This window comes from Garra rufa, chromosome 9, assembly GCF_049309525.1.
Source record: "Garra rufa chromosome 9, GarRuf1.0, whole genome shotgun sequence".
Taxonomy (NCBI): Eukaryota; Metazoa; Chordata; class Actinopteri; order Cypriniformes; family Cyprinidae; genus Garra; species Garra rufa.
Genome location: NC_133369.1, coordinates 33,150,783 through 33,169,928, shown reverse-complemented (window position 1 = coordinate 33,169,928; position 19,146 = coordinate 33,150,783). Strand labels below are relative to the sequence as shown.

General features: G+C 42.4%; 1 protein-coding gene across 1 annotated transcript in view; it reads left to right on the top strand.

The window, feature by feature from the left end:
* nbeal2 (neurobeachin-like 2) overlaps window positions 1-19,146 on the top strand; it is a 118,251-nt gene that overhangs the window by 51,587 nt on the left and 47,518 nt on the right. The window contains 10 exon segments of the mRNA XM_073847831.1: window positions 1,020-1,179; window positions 1,459-1,561; window positions 1,672-1,822; window positions 3,267-3,425; window positions 3,557-3,716; window positions 3,792-3,880; window positions 6,024-6,716; window positions 7,462-7,637; window positions 8,291-8,447; window positions 9,812-9,958. Of these exon segments, the coding sequence (XP_073703932.1) occupies window positions 1,020-1,179; window positions 1,459-1,561; window positions 1,672-1,822; window positions 3,267-3,425; window positions 3,557-3,716; window positions 3,792-3,880; window positions 6,024-6,716; window positions 7,462-7,637; window positions 8,291-8,447; window positions 9,812-9,958 (1,995 nt within the window).

Sequence of the window (19,146 nt, the reverse complement as noted above, 5' to 3'; positions counted from 1 at the left end):
TAAAGGTCAATTGTGATTGGCTGTTGGTCTCCAATCAAATCGCTAGTAGAACCAAAGCCCGTTTTGTAGAACTATCCATAGATATCCATATCCATATATCCATATAATCCTATGGAACTATCTACAGCATCCCGGAAGCTTACTGAAAAAAAGATAAAATAACTGACTACTAATGGATTAAAAACACATTTTGGTAAGTGTTTTTGTTTTATTATTAACTTTTAAGTTAATAATAAAAAAAATTCTTAAACACATTTTTTGGTAAGTGTTTTTTTTATTATTAACTGTTAAGTTAATAATAAAAAAAACACTTACCAAAATGTGTTTTAATCCATTAGTCTCACTGTAGTCAGTTCTTTTTTTCTTTTTTTCAGTAAGCTTCCGGGATGCTGTAGATAGCCATAGATATAATATAATAAAAGATTATATATGGATATATGGATATCAGTGATGCGCGGGTCAATGTATAAACAATCCGAACCCGACCGACGTTTTCAACTAACCCGCCTGCAACTCGGACCGCAAAAAATAGAAAAAGAAAATATTGTACCCGACCCACTTCCTGACCCGCATGATTAATATTTGCGACTGACACCAGCGATAATATGCGTGTGTCAAGAGCGTGTGTGTCAAGAGTTGAGCGCGCACAGAATTAAGAGTTTGAGAGAGAGAGAGGGGGGGGGGACTTGACAGGAGCGCAGACAATACGTTTGTGAGAGAGCACCTGAGTAAACTGCGTGAGAGGGGTTATTATTGCACGTTAATATGTATAATAGCAAATACATTTATTGAGCACGGAATCGTTTTTTCTTTGCTCAAACAAATTTTTTTTTGCGATTGTTAATTTCTGTTCAAAATAAAATGTAATGTGCTTGCAAAATATAGTTCTCTGTGCTCAAAACTTACAATTACTCGCTCAGGATTGAGGCACACATATAACGCTATAGATAATCGCATATATTTATACTTATAAATACAAAACACTTCATCTCTTGTCTCGCATTGTTTTTCTTCACTAGGTTCCCAGCAGTATGATGGACATGAGTGTACTGATGGCCTGTCAGTTCCTGCTTAAGCAGGTGTCCAACGAGGGCAACAATGCCCTCCTATCACAGCTGTACCAGTACCTGCTCTTTGACTTCAGGATCTGGAGCCACAGCCATTTTGCAGTCTGCCTGGGTAAACAATCAAAACACATTACAATGGAATTAGCTATTGCTTTTTGTTATTCAACTCATTTGCTAGGATAATTCAACCAAAATGAAAATTATGTCATTAATTACTCAGCCTCATGTCATTCCAAACCTGTAAGACCTTTGTTCATCTTCTGAACACAAGTTAAGATATTTTTGATGAAATGCGAGAGCTTCTTGTCCCTGCATAGACAGCAACTCTTAATTTTACCTGATGCATTCTAAACCCTTTTGCCTGTATGTCTGTATTTGTGCTGGTTTGCAGGTCATGTACAGTACTTAACCACCGTCATCAATGAAGGCAAGCTGAAGACTCGCAAGAGGTATGGTGTTCAGTACATCCTGGACTCGATTCGGACACACTACAGGTACGTTCAGAACTGAAAAGTACTGTAATGATTTCTGGTAAATCTAAGAAACTAAATACTAAATGAGTGTGAATGAAAGATGTTTGTAAGTGTTCTTTTTGTGTCCACAGTGTGGAGAAGGATGGCAGTCCTCTGTCTGATGAGAGGCAGACAGTGCAGATCTCTCTTTTCTCTCTGCTGAAGGACCTTCTGAAATCTCCCACTGCTGAGGAGCTCCACAGTGTACTAGCCTACGCTGCTATAGTGCAGGATGAGCAACAGGTGAACCACACAAACACTTGCTCTTGTTCCAAAACCTAGTGTGTTGCTTCTGCGTAAAGACTTAAATTGCTTCTTTTCTTGCCCTTCGACTGAAAATTACAACCAAAAGCAGCACATTGTGGCAATGTATCAGTATTTTATTTTCTGAGTTTTGAATTCCAAATTGTTCTCTGGTAAAAAATAGCAACAGGTACAGTTGAAGTCAAAGGTTTACATAAACCTTGTAGAATCTGCAAAATGTTCATACAAATGATCATACAAAATGCATGTTATTTTATTATTTAGTACTAGTTTACATATAGTCCACAAGAGAAAACAATAGCTGAATTTATAAAAAATGAACCCATTCAAAGGTTTACATACACTTGATTCTTAATACTGTGTTGTTACCTGAATTATCCACAGCTGTGTTTTTTGTTTAGTGTTAGAGTCCCTTGTTTGTCCTGAACAGATAAACTGCCTGCTGTTCTTCAGAAAAATCCTTCAGGTCCCACAATTTTTTTTTTTTTTTTCAGCATTTTTGTGTATTTGAACCCTTTCCAACAATTACTGTATGATTTTGCGATCCATCTTTTGACACTGAAAACTGAGGCACTCATGTCAAACTATTACAGAAGGTTCACACGCTTACTGATGCTTTAAAAGGAAACACAAAGCATTAGGAGCCAGGGGTGTGAATTTATGAACGGAATAAAGATTTGTACATTTGTCTTATTTTGCCTAAATTATTATTTTTTTATTTAGTACTGCCCTTCAGAAGAAACAGATGATACTTATATTTTTCCCAGAAGACAAAATAAGTTAAATTTACCCTGATCTTAAAATTCAAAAAGTTTTCACCCTAATGCTCCTAATGCATTGTGTTTTCCTTAGTTGTCTTTAGTGTGAAAAGATGAACTATCACTAAACAAAAAAAGGCAACAACACAGTATTAAGAATTAAGTGTATGTAAACTTTTGAACAGGGTCATTTTTAAAAATTCAGAACTAGTTGCTTATTAGCATGCATATTACTAGAATATTAGCCATTTATTAGTACTAATTAAGCACATATTAATGCCGTATTCTACATGATCTTGTTCTAAATCCCTAATCGTACCCAATACCTAAACTTAACAACTAACTATTAATAAGCAGCAAATTAGGAATTTATTGAGGGAAAAGTCATAGTTAATAGTGAATAAGTGTTACCTATTCTAAAGTGTTACCAAAATATCTTATTCAGGTCAGTACTAAATAAAAAATAATAATATGTGTTTTATATGATCCCTCTTATTTTGGTAAAATAATTAACATTTTGCAGATTCTGCAAGGTGTATGTAAACTTTTGACTTCAACTGTAGCTCCAGTAGCTCGCCGAGTGCAACCACTTCACGCCGTTGAAATAATAGTGCCCCCACAGTCCAAAATATGTACAAAATAACATAAATTCTCCCTCCCTGTAGGTGATCAGTGTTCTGGATGTGTTACACACTGTATTGAGGAGTTCTCCTTCTCCACGGGAGCAGGCTGTTGTGGTTCTTCTGGAGCGAGGAGTGGAGCAGCTCTACTGTCTGCTTCTCAAAACCAACTATGGCGACGAGGCTCGTGAGAGAGTATTCAGGGTAAGAACGAACTTGCACTTTAAATGGTGGCATTGCAGTAAAGCATGTGTTGAGATTAACTTTTGAAACCAAAACGGGGAAATCAGTATCCTACAGAATAGTATGAACACATCTCTTCTGCTCTCCTGCAGGTCTTGTATAAAGTCTTGAAGAGTGAACGTATACCTGAGCGCAGTAAAATGCGCATCAAACTCAAGGACTCCAGCTACCTTGGGTTGGTTTGCTCCTTTGGAGACGTCCCCATCACCATGGGGACTGTACGCTGTCTGTATGAGCAGGTGTTAGCCACAGGTAAACTGAAGAAAAGGTGGATGATTGTTTTCAGCTTTACATTTTGGGTATTAATAGGTCTGTTTTGTTGTGTAGATCCCACTCCGAATTTTAGAGACCTGTTGGCAGTGGCATACCTGTCCCATCGTGCTGACCTCAGCGTCCGACTAGATATCTGTCGTAAGGTGAGTGCCTGATGGGAAAAACAACTAGCTGGTTGTCTGGTCTTCTAGCTTGGTCAAAGCTGGCTTAGTAGACTGGTTTTAGAGGGGTTTTGAATGCTTCTTTATCTGTTCAGGCTGGTCTTAGCTGGTCAGGCTGTAAGACCAGCTTAAACGAGCAGAAAGACAGTTTGACAGGACTGGAAGACCAGCTTGATCAGCTTAAACCAGCTAAGACTAGTCAACCAACTTCAATCAGTATTAATGATAAGCTTATGGGGTGTTTTACCTTAGCTCTAACTCGTTAGAATGGCTTTTGCTTATAGCTAGAAAAAGATATCAAGATATCAAACTACACTAGACTGTTTTTGAACAGTAAGATTTTTTTTTTTTTTTTTTTAAATAAGTATTTTTTATTTGATGTAATATACAGCAAAACAGTACAATTTTGAAATATTTTTTTAATATTAGTTTGAATATAGTTTAGTATAGTTTGAATATATTTTAAAATGCAATTTATTTCTGTGATTTTAAAGCTGAATTTTTTGCATCATTACTCCAGTCACATGATCCTTCAGAAGTCATTCTAATACTCTGATTTGCTTTTTAAAAAACATTTATTATTATAATGATGTTGAAAACAGCCAAGTAGAATTTTTTCAGGTTTTCTTTGATGAATAGAAGGTTCAGAAGAACAGCATTGATCTTAAACAGAAATATTTTGTAATAGTATAAATGCGTTTATCACTTTTTATCAACTTTTATTAACAAAAGTACAAATTTATATAATTTCTTTCCCCAAAAAAGACTAAAAGCTTTTGAGTGTTATAGTGTATAACATTACAAAAGCGTTTTATTTCAGATAAATTCTGATTATTGCATTTTTCTATTCATTAAAGGATCCTGAAAAAATGTACTTAACTTTTAAATATTGATAACAATAATACTAAAATGTTTCTTGTACAACAAATCAGCATATTAGAATGATTTCTGAAGGATCATTTGACACTGAAGACTGGAGTAATGATGCTGAAAATTTAGATTTGATCACAGGAATAAATTACATTTTAAAATATATTCAAATAGAAAACAGCTGTTTTAACTAGTAAAAATATTTCCAAATTTTACTTTTTTTGCTGTAAGGCAGGCTTAGTGAGCAGAAGAGACTTCTTCCAAAAACATTACAAATCTTACTGTTCAGAAACTTTTGACTGGTAGTCAATGTTTTTAATCATGTTTTAAAAATGGGTACCAAAAGGAATAAGATTTGTCTTTTCTGTTAGCCTATGGTTAGCAAGATTGCTGTCTTAGCATAGCGTTAAGTGCCCTTTTAGGTAGAGTCAAAGTATCATATTTACGATTTCTGAGTGCACAAATTGTACTTTTGTTTGGAAAACCCATTAATTCTAGATGATACACAAGTTGTCTAATTGTGACATTGGATAGGGATGTCAATTTAGCAGAAACATTGATCTATAATATAGAACAAACAATTCATGCACCAGTTACAGATTTGAATTAGTCTGATGAATCCTTCAATAATAAATCACAGCATCTGTTATTAAAAAAAAAAAAGTGTTTAGTGATTCAACATCTGACTCACTACAGAGCTGCAAGTCATCATATCAATTTCACATGCCCAAACAAAATCCAATCACTCCAGAAAATTTGCATGCTATTATTGGAAGGTACAACCTGTCTGACAATACAAGGTTCACTCGCTTCAACTCAAAATACAGTCCATCTGAGTCATTCAGTTGCAAAATTCAACACAATGACAGCCCATTTAAAACACTCTGAAGCAAAACAAAATCCATTTCAAAGTATATATGTTGTGAATTTCCCTGCTGAAAAAAACAATTGAAACCATCACAGAAATTCTAATGGTTTCCATTACAAATACCGTTACAAAAATTTTACCCACTAAAACCATTAAAAATGGTTAAAAAAAATCCTGTAGTGTGTTTTGGGACATGTTCTTTTAGGATTTAGTGGGTTTTAAGGCACCATTACAGTTTCGATTAAAACTAGTACAATTCCCATTATAACCAGTAAAACCATTACAAATTCTGTAATGGTTTCTGTTGTTTTTTTTTTCATCAGGGATGGTTTATTCTCAGCTAAATGACTAATTGTTAAAATAGTAAATTAACATTTCTCTCTTCAGCTCTTCCACTTGATCCACTCCAATGAAGAGTATGTAAAACAGCTCGCACGTCAGTCAGGCTGGCAGGATGTTCTCACCAAACTCTACATCAAAGAATCATATGAGTCTCGCGCTCTCAGCCAATCCAATTCTTTATCCAGCCCCACCAACTCTCTAGACCCCGTTCTTTCCAGACCTGTCTTCCGTCGTGAAGACAGCGTGATGGAGGACACTCGGCAAAACGTCTACATTTCCCTCACCCCCCGCCACGAAGAGGAGTTCGAGGAGGAAGAAGGAGAAGCTCAAGATGCATCCGAGGACTACTCCGACCTCTCCCAGTCCCCTCCGTCAACCGGACAGCTCAAGAGCGATTCCCTCCACTTTAAGCCATTTGACTCAGGAGAACAAAGCAGTCATTCGTCCACCATGTCTAACACTGTGGACATTCCGTCATCCCGTCTGCTGGAGGAAGAGGAAAGCATCTATCAGCCACTTTCACCCTTCAGCTCACCATTTGAGCTAGAAATAAACCTTCAGAAAGGACCTCAGACACCTGTGGGTAGCCAACCAGAGACCCCGTCTCCTCTGGAGCACAGTAAGAGCTTCCTAGGCTTGAGGCCACGTAAGAGCTCAAGTCTGTCCAATGTTCTGGACGACACAAGCTACAGCACCGAACCACCAACAGACACCATTTCCAACACATCCAACCCACAGGTACATGCTGAACACTTGCTTGCTTCTTGTCATTCAGTCATTCTGTGGACTGTATTAGTAATGTAGGGAATAGTGAATAAAGGTTGAGGGAGTGATTTCAGAATACAGCTACTGAGACAAGATAACTAAAGACAAAGTAGACTAAAGGCCTTTCCACACTGAGCGTGATGTGAAAACGCAAGGTGAATCGCCGACGAATGGTGCTTTCACACCGAGCACGAACCAGTTGTTTGCCTTCTGCTTATTCACGCATGCACACTAGGTGGCGTTAACCAACAATGCATTTTTCCTCAGATATGTATTTGGTATTGTATATGGATTTAACGTCGTCCGCTGACGTTATGCTACTAAGTTTTAGTAGCATAACATTAGTTAATGGAAATGCCATCATTTCACAATAGTTATATTTTATAAAAATAATTTCGAAAATATTCCAAAAGTTTTGTGCAAATCTGTAATGGAAAATTATTAGTAAACGACAAACACCAGGTGATCAGTCAGTCAATCCACAGGCTACAGTTTAACAAGACTCAAAGTCTACTTCTGCCAACCCTAAAATATGTTATTGGGTAGAAATTGTAAGTAATTTTTTCTAGTAATCACAAATAACTGAAAAGGGGGTGCTCGAAAATTGTTGGAATGGACAATGGAGTCAAAGAGGCTGAGAACTGCTGCTGCGTTCTACTTTGTGATTATTTTAATAACTTTGATAACTGTAAGCTTGCTTCTTTATCTCCCCCATTAGGCTCCCGAGGAGGAGTTGTGTAATTTGCTGACGAACATTGTCTTCTCTGTGCTGTGGAGTGGCACTGAGGGGTCTGAGGATGTGATATGGAGAGAAAGGGGTCAGGTGTTCTCTGTCCTCACCAAACTTGGCTCATCCTGTCAGTTGGTGCGGCCACCTGATGACATCAAACGCAGGTCAGAAGCTTAAAACTTTAATGCTTTAAAACTTACTGATTCAGATATAATGACAGCTCATAAAAAATAGACAAAGAAGGCATTGAATTAGCAATTCCTCTGTCCCAGAGAGATAAAATGAAGACTGACATTCCTTTCAGACGGATTGAACTTTGAAGATTAACTTTTTGGAATTAGATGCACCTTGAACAATTTTCTAACCCTTCTTGAAGTATTTAAATGTGTAGCTTGTTGGGAAAAGTGGTAGCGACTTGGAATAGAAGAAAATGGGCATCTTTCTATTTTATGCCCAGTTGTAAATGACCTCCATTATGAGAAAACCTACTGCATTTGAAATGCAGTAGAGATCAGTGAGCTGTGACTGAAGGGAGGTACTGTAAATGAAAGTGTTGTCTAGATTCCTTTGGTTCAGATGAGAGCAGGGTGGGGATCTCTGGAGGGCAGACATTCTTCGCACTACTAGGCTATTGCTTTTCTTTGGTGTGGCTCTAGCATTGCATCACCATAGAGCTTGTTTTTACTTTAAATCTTAGGGTGTGCCTGTTTGATGACTTGTTGAAGACATTGTATTCTGTTTGTTTTGCTGCTGTGAACAAATATCATAAGCTGCTGGGGGTGTTGCGGATAAATTATGAGCCATTTGTGTGTTGTAGTTTGTTGGAGATGATGCTGGAGTCATCGCTGTCAGATTTGAGGGACTCTCAGGGCGGGTATCTGCCCCATGTGCCCTCTTTGCTTCGCCTCCTCAGACTGCTCCAGGACTTCCTGTTCGCCGAGGGCACTGACAATCAAACACTATGGAGTGAGAAGGTGGGGAATTGGTTGGATGGATATATTCTCACTCTGATTTTTATAACTCACACACACGTATTCCAAAGTTAGAAGAGTTTGAAACAGGAAGTTGAAGGACATCCTTTAAATATTCTTTAAACACTTAAAAAAGCAGTGTATAATTGTATAATTCACAACTATGACACTGTCTCTCAAACATACAAACTCATATGTACTGCATATACAGTTGAAACCAGAAGTTTACCTACACCTTGCAGAATCTGCAATGTTAATTACTTAACCAAAATAAGAGGGATCATACAAAATGTTTTATTTTTTATTTAGTACTGACCTGAATAAAATATTTCAAATAAAAGACATTTACATATAGTCCACAAGAGAAAATCATAGTTGAATTTATCAAAATGACCCACATTCCATTGTTTGTCCTTTAACTGCCCACTGTTCTTCTGAAAAATCCTTCAGATCCCACAAATTCTTTGGTTTTCAGTATTTTTGTGTATTTGATCCCTTTCCAACAATGACTGTATGATTTTGAGATTCATCATTTCACACTGAGGACAACTGAGGGACTCGTATGCAGCTATTACAGAAGGTTCAAATGCTCACTGATGCTTCAGAAGGAAACATGATGCATTAAGAGCCGGGAACTTTTGAATTTTAAAATCAGGATAAATTTACCTTATTTTATCTTCTGGGAAACATGTAAGTATCTTCTGTAGCTTCTGAAGGGCAGAACTAAATAAAAATGAATGCTATTTAGGCAAATTAAAAAATGTGCACTTCTCTTAATGCATTGTGTTTCCTTCTGGAGCATCAGTAAGTGTTTGAAACTTCTGCAGTATTTGCATATGAGTCCCTCAGTTGTCCTCAGTGTGAAAAGATGGATCTCAAAGTCGTACAGTCCTACATGTTGGAAAGGGTTCAAATACACAAAAATGCTGAAAAACCAAATAATATGAGGGACCTGAAGGATTTTTCTGAAGAACAGCGGCAAGTTTAACTGTTCAGGACAAAAAGGGGCTCATGAAAAACTATCACAAAACAAAAAAAAACACAGCTGTGGATCATTCAGGTAAAAACAGTATAGAATCAAGTGTATGTAAACTTTTGAACAGGATCATTTTTATAAATTCAGCTGTTTTTTCTTCCTATTGACTATATGTAAATGTCTTTTATGTGAAATATCTTATTTAGGTCTACTAAATAAAAATAACAACATGCATTTTGTATAATCCCTTTACTGATTCTGCAAGGTGTATGTAAACTTCTGTACATGTATGCAATATAAATTATAAGTCTACAAATTCATTTTTCTTTTTCATTTTATACAATGTGTTTATTTGTGAATGAGTATAAGAGTATGTCTGTTTTTGTGGCAGATTTTTGAAGGGGTGGTGAATCTATTGGACAGGCTGCAGGCATGGCACACGACTCCTGGGTCCGCGGGGGCCTCTGAGCTCAAAGAGATGTCTCTGATCGGCCTGCGTATCATCACTGGATACATTCAGCAGCAGCAGAACCCACAGGTACATATACACCCATCTTAATAGGGCTTCCAGGGTTGTGTTTTAAAATTCTTGCTCTTTGACTTTTACAAATGTGTTTTTTATTAGTTGATTTTGATGAAGTGAACAATTATTATGACAGTGTCAAACAAAACACACTAAAAATTACTCATGGTGTTGAAATTGGACACTAGGTATACTCCTTTTTACAGGTGGAGCCTTGAAATACACACGTAGTCATGTTCAGAATTTTTAGATATGCCTTTGGGCTTTAAAGAGCTTTTTTTTGTAAATAGCTTCAGTTCATTCCATTGGAGAGCAGATGGCCATATATGGGTATATGTGGAGGGTTTTTTTATCGTTCTCCTCCAGACTCACTCAAACCCATCCCACACTCAAATTAGATCATATCAACTGAATGAGGAACTGACTTACTGTGAGGCAGTCCGGGAAAACATGTGCCCGCCTCGTGGCTCTTAAGAGTCTGTTGTTCAAAAGCATGTTTGTTTCATATAGAAAGGTTGTCTGTCCATACAGAGTGCTGTAATGATAAAGGTTCATTGTTTTTTGGAAAAAAAAGACTTTTAAATTGCACAGGTCATGTATTATGTAATAAGAAGTGTCCAGTTTATTCCCAAATAAATTGCAGCATTATCTTGCATAAATATTTCTTACTGGCCACTGTGAATGTTTAATTATTATTATTCAGCTAATTTTACGTACCTAAGTATTAGGTAAGTGTTGATTTTGACCATAAGGATTTAGATGTCTTTAATATTCATAGAAATTATTAATTGGATAATTAGCCAACTTAAATACATCCTTAAAACCATAAATTAAAGTGAGCTCATAAAAAGAGCTCCTGTGCTCACAGAAACTCTCTAATAAGCATAGACAAACAAGTGCCACTCAGATTGAAAGCTGTGTTTCAGAAATAGCCCTAGACACAAACGAGTAGATAAACAAGACTAACAAGGGGACATGACACAGGTGTGCATGATCAATAGAAGAAAACCTTTTTTTTAATATGATTTTGAACATTTTGTATTTAGAAAGGAATAACAGTTTGTTTACTGCATCTTGTGCATTGTTTAAAAAAAACTTAAAAATAAATAAATAAAAATAACAAATGTATAGTCCAGTAAGTGATTATTCTATTAATATAGTATATTATAGTACAATGTAGTATATTATATACTGTATTTGGTAAAACAAAAAAGTATAAAATACCCTTTGTTCATTTAAATATAACTGAAACAAAATAACATCAAAAATATTAGATGGGAAAAAAAACTTAACCGGACATTAGAAATGTTACCTTGAAAACTCAAGTAAAATAATTTAGAAATACTAAAATTACTTAATGTAAAACAGAAATAAAATTTAATTGAAACGGAGTTGAAATATTTTCAGAAAGTTCTAATAAGTACTGTAATAGTATATTTATATAATGTATAAAACTAAAATAATATCAGACTAAAAATGTATAATATATACTGTAAGTATAATATATAGTATAACATATAGGCTACTGTATTCATTAAAAAGTTTTTATTATATACTGTGGAGTACAATGTAGTCAACATTAAGCTATTATTTAATTAAATTAAATTTAAATGAAATTAAATTCCCATACCATACTATACATACCATACCATGCTATGCTATACTTTACTCTACATACTATACCATAACTACTATACTATACTACACTGTACATACCATACTATGCTATACTATACTGTACATGCCATGCTATGCTATACTATGCGTGCTATACCATAACTACCGAACTGTACTATACATACCATACTATATTATACTATACTGTGCCATACCATACTATACTATACTATACCATACCATACAATACTTACAGTATATAATGTAGTTTAACACTTTTCTGTATGTCTATACTTCTTCATTGTATGTAAAAAAAGATAGACGTTTAAAATATATATATATATTAATAATAATTAAAGTTTCTTCTAAAATAATTTTTCAGCATACTATGTATGCTACATACTATTCTATACCATACTATGCTATGCTATGCTATAACATACTATACTACACCATGCTATGGTATACCATACTATACTATATTATATGTACTATACTGTACCATACATACTATACAATTTTCTAATATAGTATAACACTTTTCTGTCTATACTTCTTCACCTTAAAAACATTGTATGTACAAAAAAAATATATTTTTTAAATTATAATTAAAGATTATTGCAGTACTTTTTACAAGAAAATATAATTCAAATTTTGTGAAATTTAATTTCAGTTTCTGAGTAAAAAATTTTCAAAATAAATGTTTAGTATAGTATACAGTCAAGCCTGAAATTATTCATACCCCTGGCAAATTCTGAATTAAAGTTACTTTTATTCAACCAGCAAATGGGGATTTTTTTTGGTTTGACCAGAAATGACACAGGCTTCTCCCAAAAGATAATAAGACAATGTACAAGAGGCATCATTGTGGAAAAAATATTTCTCAGCTTTTATTTACATTTGAACAAAAAGTGGCATGGCCTAAAATGCTTCCGGCTTTGCTACTGTTCGGATGCTCTTGCTTACTGCTCCGCGCTTTGCTCCCTGTTTGTGAACTTCATATTTTTCTAAGATTTTAACTTCAGCATATCAGCACAGTGCTCAGACAACACATTTTTGCTACAAATATTACGAAAAAGGAGACTTTTTGCCTCCCACTGCCAGCAGCTTACATTCTGGAGACGGGAAAACACAGCTGCCTACTTTCAACAGACAAGAAAGGAAATGCCTCTTCTGGAATCTACTTGCTGCACAAACTGCCACAGACTTCTACAAAGGATTGTGGTTTTAGAAACAAAGTTACTTGCTGGACTTCCAAAACAGGCGGAACACACAGAAGATCATCACCCCCTCAGCATACAGCCGGTGAGTCCTGTGAATCTAGCCAATATCGACAGTTTATAAGTGTAGAGGAACTGATCGACACACAAATCGATGGCACAAACAGGGAGCGAGACCCAAAGGCACTCGAGACATCAGACTGTCAAGAGTATCTCGTATTGCTGCGGTACCATCCTCTACCCCAGATATGGCTGTGACAAGGCTTGCAAAAACTGGTGTTTTACCACCCCTATACTGCTTGAAAAAAGATTTGAAGCATTAATAAATGTGGGTGAGGAATCCCCAAATGTGACTGAACATGGATCGTATCAGCCAGCTGCTAACATTGCTACAAACAGGCGTGCAAGGTTGAGCAGACAGCGGCACTCAGCTCAGAGTGCAGCCGAGCCCAGGACTCTGATAGTGGGTGACTCTATTATCAGAAATATAAGTAGCAGAACGTCTAGGTTACGAAGGTAACCCTCGTTCCCTGAAGGAGGGAACGGAGACGTTACATGGGAATCGCTTGAGAGTCCAATCGTCTCTGAGCCTTATTCAAAAGGCCAATGAAAATTGGCGAGTGGCATTTGCATGCTAAGCCACGCCCCGTACATACGGGTATATAAGATGGCGGCATGCAGCCAGTCAGTCAGGTTTTTGCTGAAGAGCCGGATCGAGCCGGCGTCAGCGCGACGTGAAGGTCATGGCAGGGGATGTAACGTCTCCGTTCCCTCCTTCAGGGAACGAGGGTTACCTTCGTAACCTAGATGTTCCCCTTCAGTCGTTTCACTACGACGTTACATGGGAACAGACCCTATGGAACAGGCCACGACCCTGACGCCGCGTTACGCACAACCCCACGTGCCGGCAGGTCTTCTCAGACGTGTCCGCAGGCGGTCATTGTAACGTAACCTTCCCAACGCCCTGAGGCCCAATAGGGGGGCCTTTCCAGGGATGCCAGATGTACTGAAGCAAGGGTTGGGGGGGCGGAGCACATGAGATCTTGACATGTGGAAATAAGAATAATTCAATATATCCATAAAGGCTTTTAGGGATACACGAGGGAAACAGCGGTCTCCTCCGCTGGAATAAATAAAAACTAAGCCACAACCTGCGGGGCGAAGGAGACCCAGGCAGGATCACAGTCAGGGACTACTCCGCATCTAGGCCAGACTGCGGGGCACGGAGGACCCAGGGTTCACCGGAGGGAACATTCTGGGAATTGGCGCACGGATCCACATGGGAATGGCACAGCAAGCCGACACCAGCCATCCTCCCGCTCACCTGAAGTCTTAAGTTAAGACACGGGAGGATACGGCCTCTACGCAAAGGTTGTAGAACTTAGCGAAGGTATTAGGTGTCGCCCAGCCCGCAGCTCTACAGATGTCTGCTAGTGAGGCGCCATGAGCCAACGCGTAGGATGAGGCAACACTCCTAGTGGAGTGGGCATGAACACCTAAGGGGCATGGCTCTCCCTGGTATAAGTAAGATAGGGAGATGGCTTCTACCACCCAATAGGCCAACTTCTGTTTGGAGACAGCATTCCCTTTCTGCTGACCTCCGAAGCAGACAAAGAGCTGCTCGGTGTGCCTGAAGTGCCGAGTACGGTCTACGTAAGTACGCAGAGCACGAACAGGGCAGAGCAGCGCAGAAGCTGGGTCTGCCTCCTCCGGGGGCAGAGTTTGCAGGTTTACCACCTGATCGCGGAAGGGCGTAGTGGGAAACTTGGGCACATCACCGGGCCGGGGTCTCAAGATGACGTGAGAATCTCCGGGCCCAAACTCAAGGCACGTTTCGTTGACAGAGAAGGCTTGTAGGTCCCCTACCCTCTTGATGGTCAGGAGCGCTGTCTTAAGAGACAGAAATTTCAGCTCAACTGACGCAAGTGGCTCGAATGGGGCTTCCCGTAGGCCACAGAGGGCGACGGAGAGATCCCAAGAGGGTATGAGGTGCGGTCTGGGAGGATTAAGTCTCCTGGCACCTCTAAGGAACCTCACGACCAGTGGGTGCTTACCCAGGGATGTTCCATCCACTGCATCATGATACCCAGCAATAGCAGCAACATAGACTTTGAGAGTCGAAGGGGACAGCCTGCGCTCCAACTTCTCTTGCAGGAAGGAAAGCACTACTGCAATCGTGCATCTCTGTGGGTCCTCAGCTCGAGAGGAGCACCAGTCAACGAACAGACCCCACCTCAGAGCGTAAGCCTGCCTCGTAGAGGGGGCTCGGGACTGAATGATGGTGTTTCTCACGGCCTGGGAAAGGCCGGCGAGGTCTGACGCGTCCCGTCCAGGAGCCAGACATGAAGGTTCCACAGGTCGGGGCGCGGGTGCCAAATTGTGCCCATCCCCTGAGAAAGAAGGCCTTTCCTCAAGGGGATTTTCCAGGGAGGGGCTGCCGCGAGGGAAATGAGTTCTGGAAACCAGGTCCGGGTGGGCCAATATGGCGTGACCAGCAAGACCTTCTCCTCGTCCTCCTTGATCTTGCACAGGGTCTGTGCAAGGAGGCTCATTGGGGGAAAGGCGTACTTGAGCCCCGGAGGCCAGCTGTGTGCCAGGGCGTTTCTGCCGAGGGGAGCCTGGGTCAGAGAGAAAAAGAGCTGGCAGTGGGAGGTTTCGGGGGAGGCGAACAGATCTATCTGAGCCTGGCCGAAACGACTCCAAATCAGCTGGACTGACTCGAGGTGGAGTCGCCATTCTCCAGGGTGGGTGGACTGCCGTGAGAGCTGATCTGCTGCACGGTTGAGTTCCCCTGGAATGTGAACGGCACGTAGCGATTTCAGCCACGTTTGACTCCAGAGGAGCAGACGGCGGGCGAGTTGTGACAGGCGAGGTGAGCGAAGGCCGCCCTGGCGATTGATATACGCCACAGTCGCGGTGCTGTCAGTGTGAACAAGCACGTGCTTCTGACGCAGCGTCGATCGGAAGCGACGAAGGGCCAGAAGCACAGTCAACAACTCGAGGCAATTGATGTGCCACTGCAGCTGAGGTCCTGTCCAGGAGCCCGAGGCTGCTTGCCCGTTGCATATAGCACCCCAACCCGTGGTGGAGGCATCCGTGTACACCACAACATGCCTGGAAACCTGCCCCAAGGGAACTCCGGCCCGAAGGAAGGCAGGGTCTGACCACGGACTGAAAAGGCGGCGACACTGCGGGGAAACGCCAATCCGAAGTGTGCCACGGTGCCATGCCCGTCTTGGAACTCGATCGTGTAACCAGCGCTGAAGCGGTCTCATATGAAGCAAGCCCAGCGGCGTGACCGCGGCTGCCATATGCCCCAGGAGCCTCTGAAAAGTCTTGAGAGGGACCGCTGTCTTGTGTCTGAATAAGTCCAGACATCTCAGCACTGACTACACGCGCTCGTTTGTGAGGCAGGCTGTCATATTGATCGAGTCCAGCTCCAAACCGAGAAGAGATCCTCTGCACTGGGGAGAGTTTGCTCTTCTCTCGGTTGACCTGAAGGCCCAGATGGCTGAGGTGCCGAAGCACCAAGTCCCTCTGCTCGCACAATAGGTCTCGCGAGTGAGCTACAAGGAGCCAGTCATCGAGATAGTTGAGAATGCGAAGCCCTGACTGCCAAAGAGGGGTCAGGGCTGCTTCCGCGACCTTGGTGAAGACGCGGGGAGAAAGGGACAGGCCGAATGGGAGAACCTTGTACTGATACGCTCGACCTTCGAAGGCAAACCGAAGAAAGGGTCTGTGACGAGGAAGGATCGAGACGTGAAAGTACGCGTCCTTCAGGTCGATGGCTGCAAACCAATCCTGGGGACGAATGCAAGTTAGCATGCGCTTCGTCGTGAGCAACTTGAACGGCAGCCTGAGAAGGGACCGATTCAGAGCTCTGAGGTCCAGGATGGGTCTTAACCCACCGCTCTTTTTGGGCACGATGAAGTAGGGACTGTAGAACCCTGACTTCATTTCGGCTGGAGGGACTGGCTCGATTGCGTCCTTCGCCAGTAGGACTGCAACCTCCGCACGCAGGACAGCGTGACGAATTGAATCGCATAGCCGAGACGTACCGTCCGTATCAACCACCGTGAGGGGTTGGGAAGCTGAAGCCAAGCCTTCAACCGGCTCGCTAGCGGTATCAAGGGAACGTTGACCGACGTGACCGCGGTGGGGCAGTCTAAGGGGGCGGGGGGAAGGGGACTGACCCCAGAGAACACCAGGTTCTGGGGGAGAGTCTGGCTGCGAGAAGCAACGCTTACCTTCTTCCCTGGTTCCCGCGCTGGCGATATCAGGCTCCGAGTCCGATGCCGAGGAGTGTAAGTTCTGCTCGAGAAGGGAACTCGGGGCCGAGGCCCCAGAGGTGAGGAAATTTGCTCTTTCTGTGAAAATGTGGGTACCACCGACCCGTAGGCCGGCGGCGATGTTATTGTGCACAGAAGCTCCTGGCCCTCCACCGGGAGTGGGGAAGTCGATGTCACTGTCCCCCGAAGAGCAATCTCCACCACCTCTGGGTTGCCCGCGTCAGGGACGTTTCGCAGGTTTCTTGCAAGAGGTTTTCTTGGCTGGCCCCTGAGAGGCGGGCGGCGCCGCTCTCCTGGCACCGGGTAGCCAACCTGGCTTCGTGAACCTCGGCTGGGGCTGGAGCTGTCTTACTAGCTGCAGGGGGGCGCCCTCGGCGACGGGCAGGCAGAGGCGGGGCCACCGGCGGCGGGATGTTAGCTTCGCGGCGGGGCAGGATATGTTTGATGGCCTCCGTCTGTTTCTGGGGACCGACTCGTATCCCCGGGCTGCCCCGCCATCGAGGGTGGCGAGGGAGGAGGAGCTGGGGCGAAGGCGAGATGAAAAGGGCGCCCGCCAGGTTTTAATCAGCTCCTCATGCACCTCCGGAAAGAATGGAACGGGGGGGCGCGGCGGAACCTCAGGAACCAGTCGCCAAGCCTAGAGGGATCGGCCGGGGGCGCATGAGACACCTCCAGCCCAATCCCCCTGGCGGCTCGGAGGAGCATAGCTGATAGTTCAGCGTCCATGTCAGACGGGGCAGCGACCACAGGAGGGCGCTTGCCCCGCGAGATGTCCGCTTCACCATTAGACTCACCCTCTGACGCAGCGACAGACATCTCTTCCTCCGGTGGAGCGCCAAAGGAGATGCTCAGCCCGGAATCCGGGGAAGCATACTGCTTCGGCCACTCGATCGGGACCACGCCGAGATGCAGACGGCCGCTGGGCTTTGGAAGCCGGCGGCACGTTCTGCACAGTCACCCGTAAGTCCCCCTGGTGCCTCGCCACGGCGGCCGAAAAGCATTGATGGCTCAACGACGAGCCGCGGGGCACCGAGGAGAGCCGTCTCGCGAAAGAACGGCGGTTCTTCAGCGTGATCATGGTCATGCGTTCGCAATGAACGCACGAACCATCCGTGAACGCTGCCTCAGCATGCTCTAAGCCCAGGCATGTGAGGCAGTGTTCATGTCCGTCCTCAGAGGTGAGGAAACTGCCGCATCCAGCAGCGCATGGCCGGAAGACCATTCTGAGAAGAACGTCTTACACAGCCGTGAGAAATTGCTCTTATAGATCCCGGTCTGCCCAGGGAGGAACCGCGGCACTTCTGTGCGCTCAGGGGGGCTCGCTCGCTGGAGCGCAGGAGGCTTGTTTATGGCCGTTAAAACGGCCACCCGCAGGACACCGATGACGGCTGCCAGAACACTCTTTTAGTGGAATACTCTTTTAGATGGCAGCACGTCAGCGGAGAGAAGAGCAGCAGGAACGTTTCTTCTTTTTCTTGCTTTGAACAGGCTCGATCCAAACAGCTCTGAAGCAAATATCTGACTGACTGGCTGCATGCCGCCATCTTATATACCCGTATGTATGGGGCGTGGCTTAGCATGCAAATGCCACTCGCCAATTTTCATTGGCCTTTTGAATAAGGCTCAGAGACGATTGGACTCTCAAGCGATTCCCATGTAACGTCGTAGTGAAACGACTGAAGGGGAACTACAACTACATGCTGCTTTCCTCAAGCAACCATCTCTGATGACTTCGGAACATTCTAATGAAACACAAGACTGCAAATCGAATCATCATCCATGTGGGAAAGAATGATATTCGGAAAGAGCAGTCAGAACTCCTAAAGAAGGAATTTGGTGAACTCATTGAAACACTTCGAAGACTTGAAGTTCAGTCGTTCATCAGTGGACCACTCCCAGCAAGGGGAACTAACATGTTTTCACGGTTGCTTGGACTGAATACCTGGCTACAAAGAACCTGCAGTCTAAAAGGAGTCAACTTCATTGACAACTTCAACCTTTTCTGGGGCCATAGACAACTGTTTAAACTGGATGGCCTCCACCCAAACAAACTTGGTGCAAGAGTGCTAAAGGACAA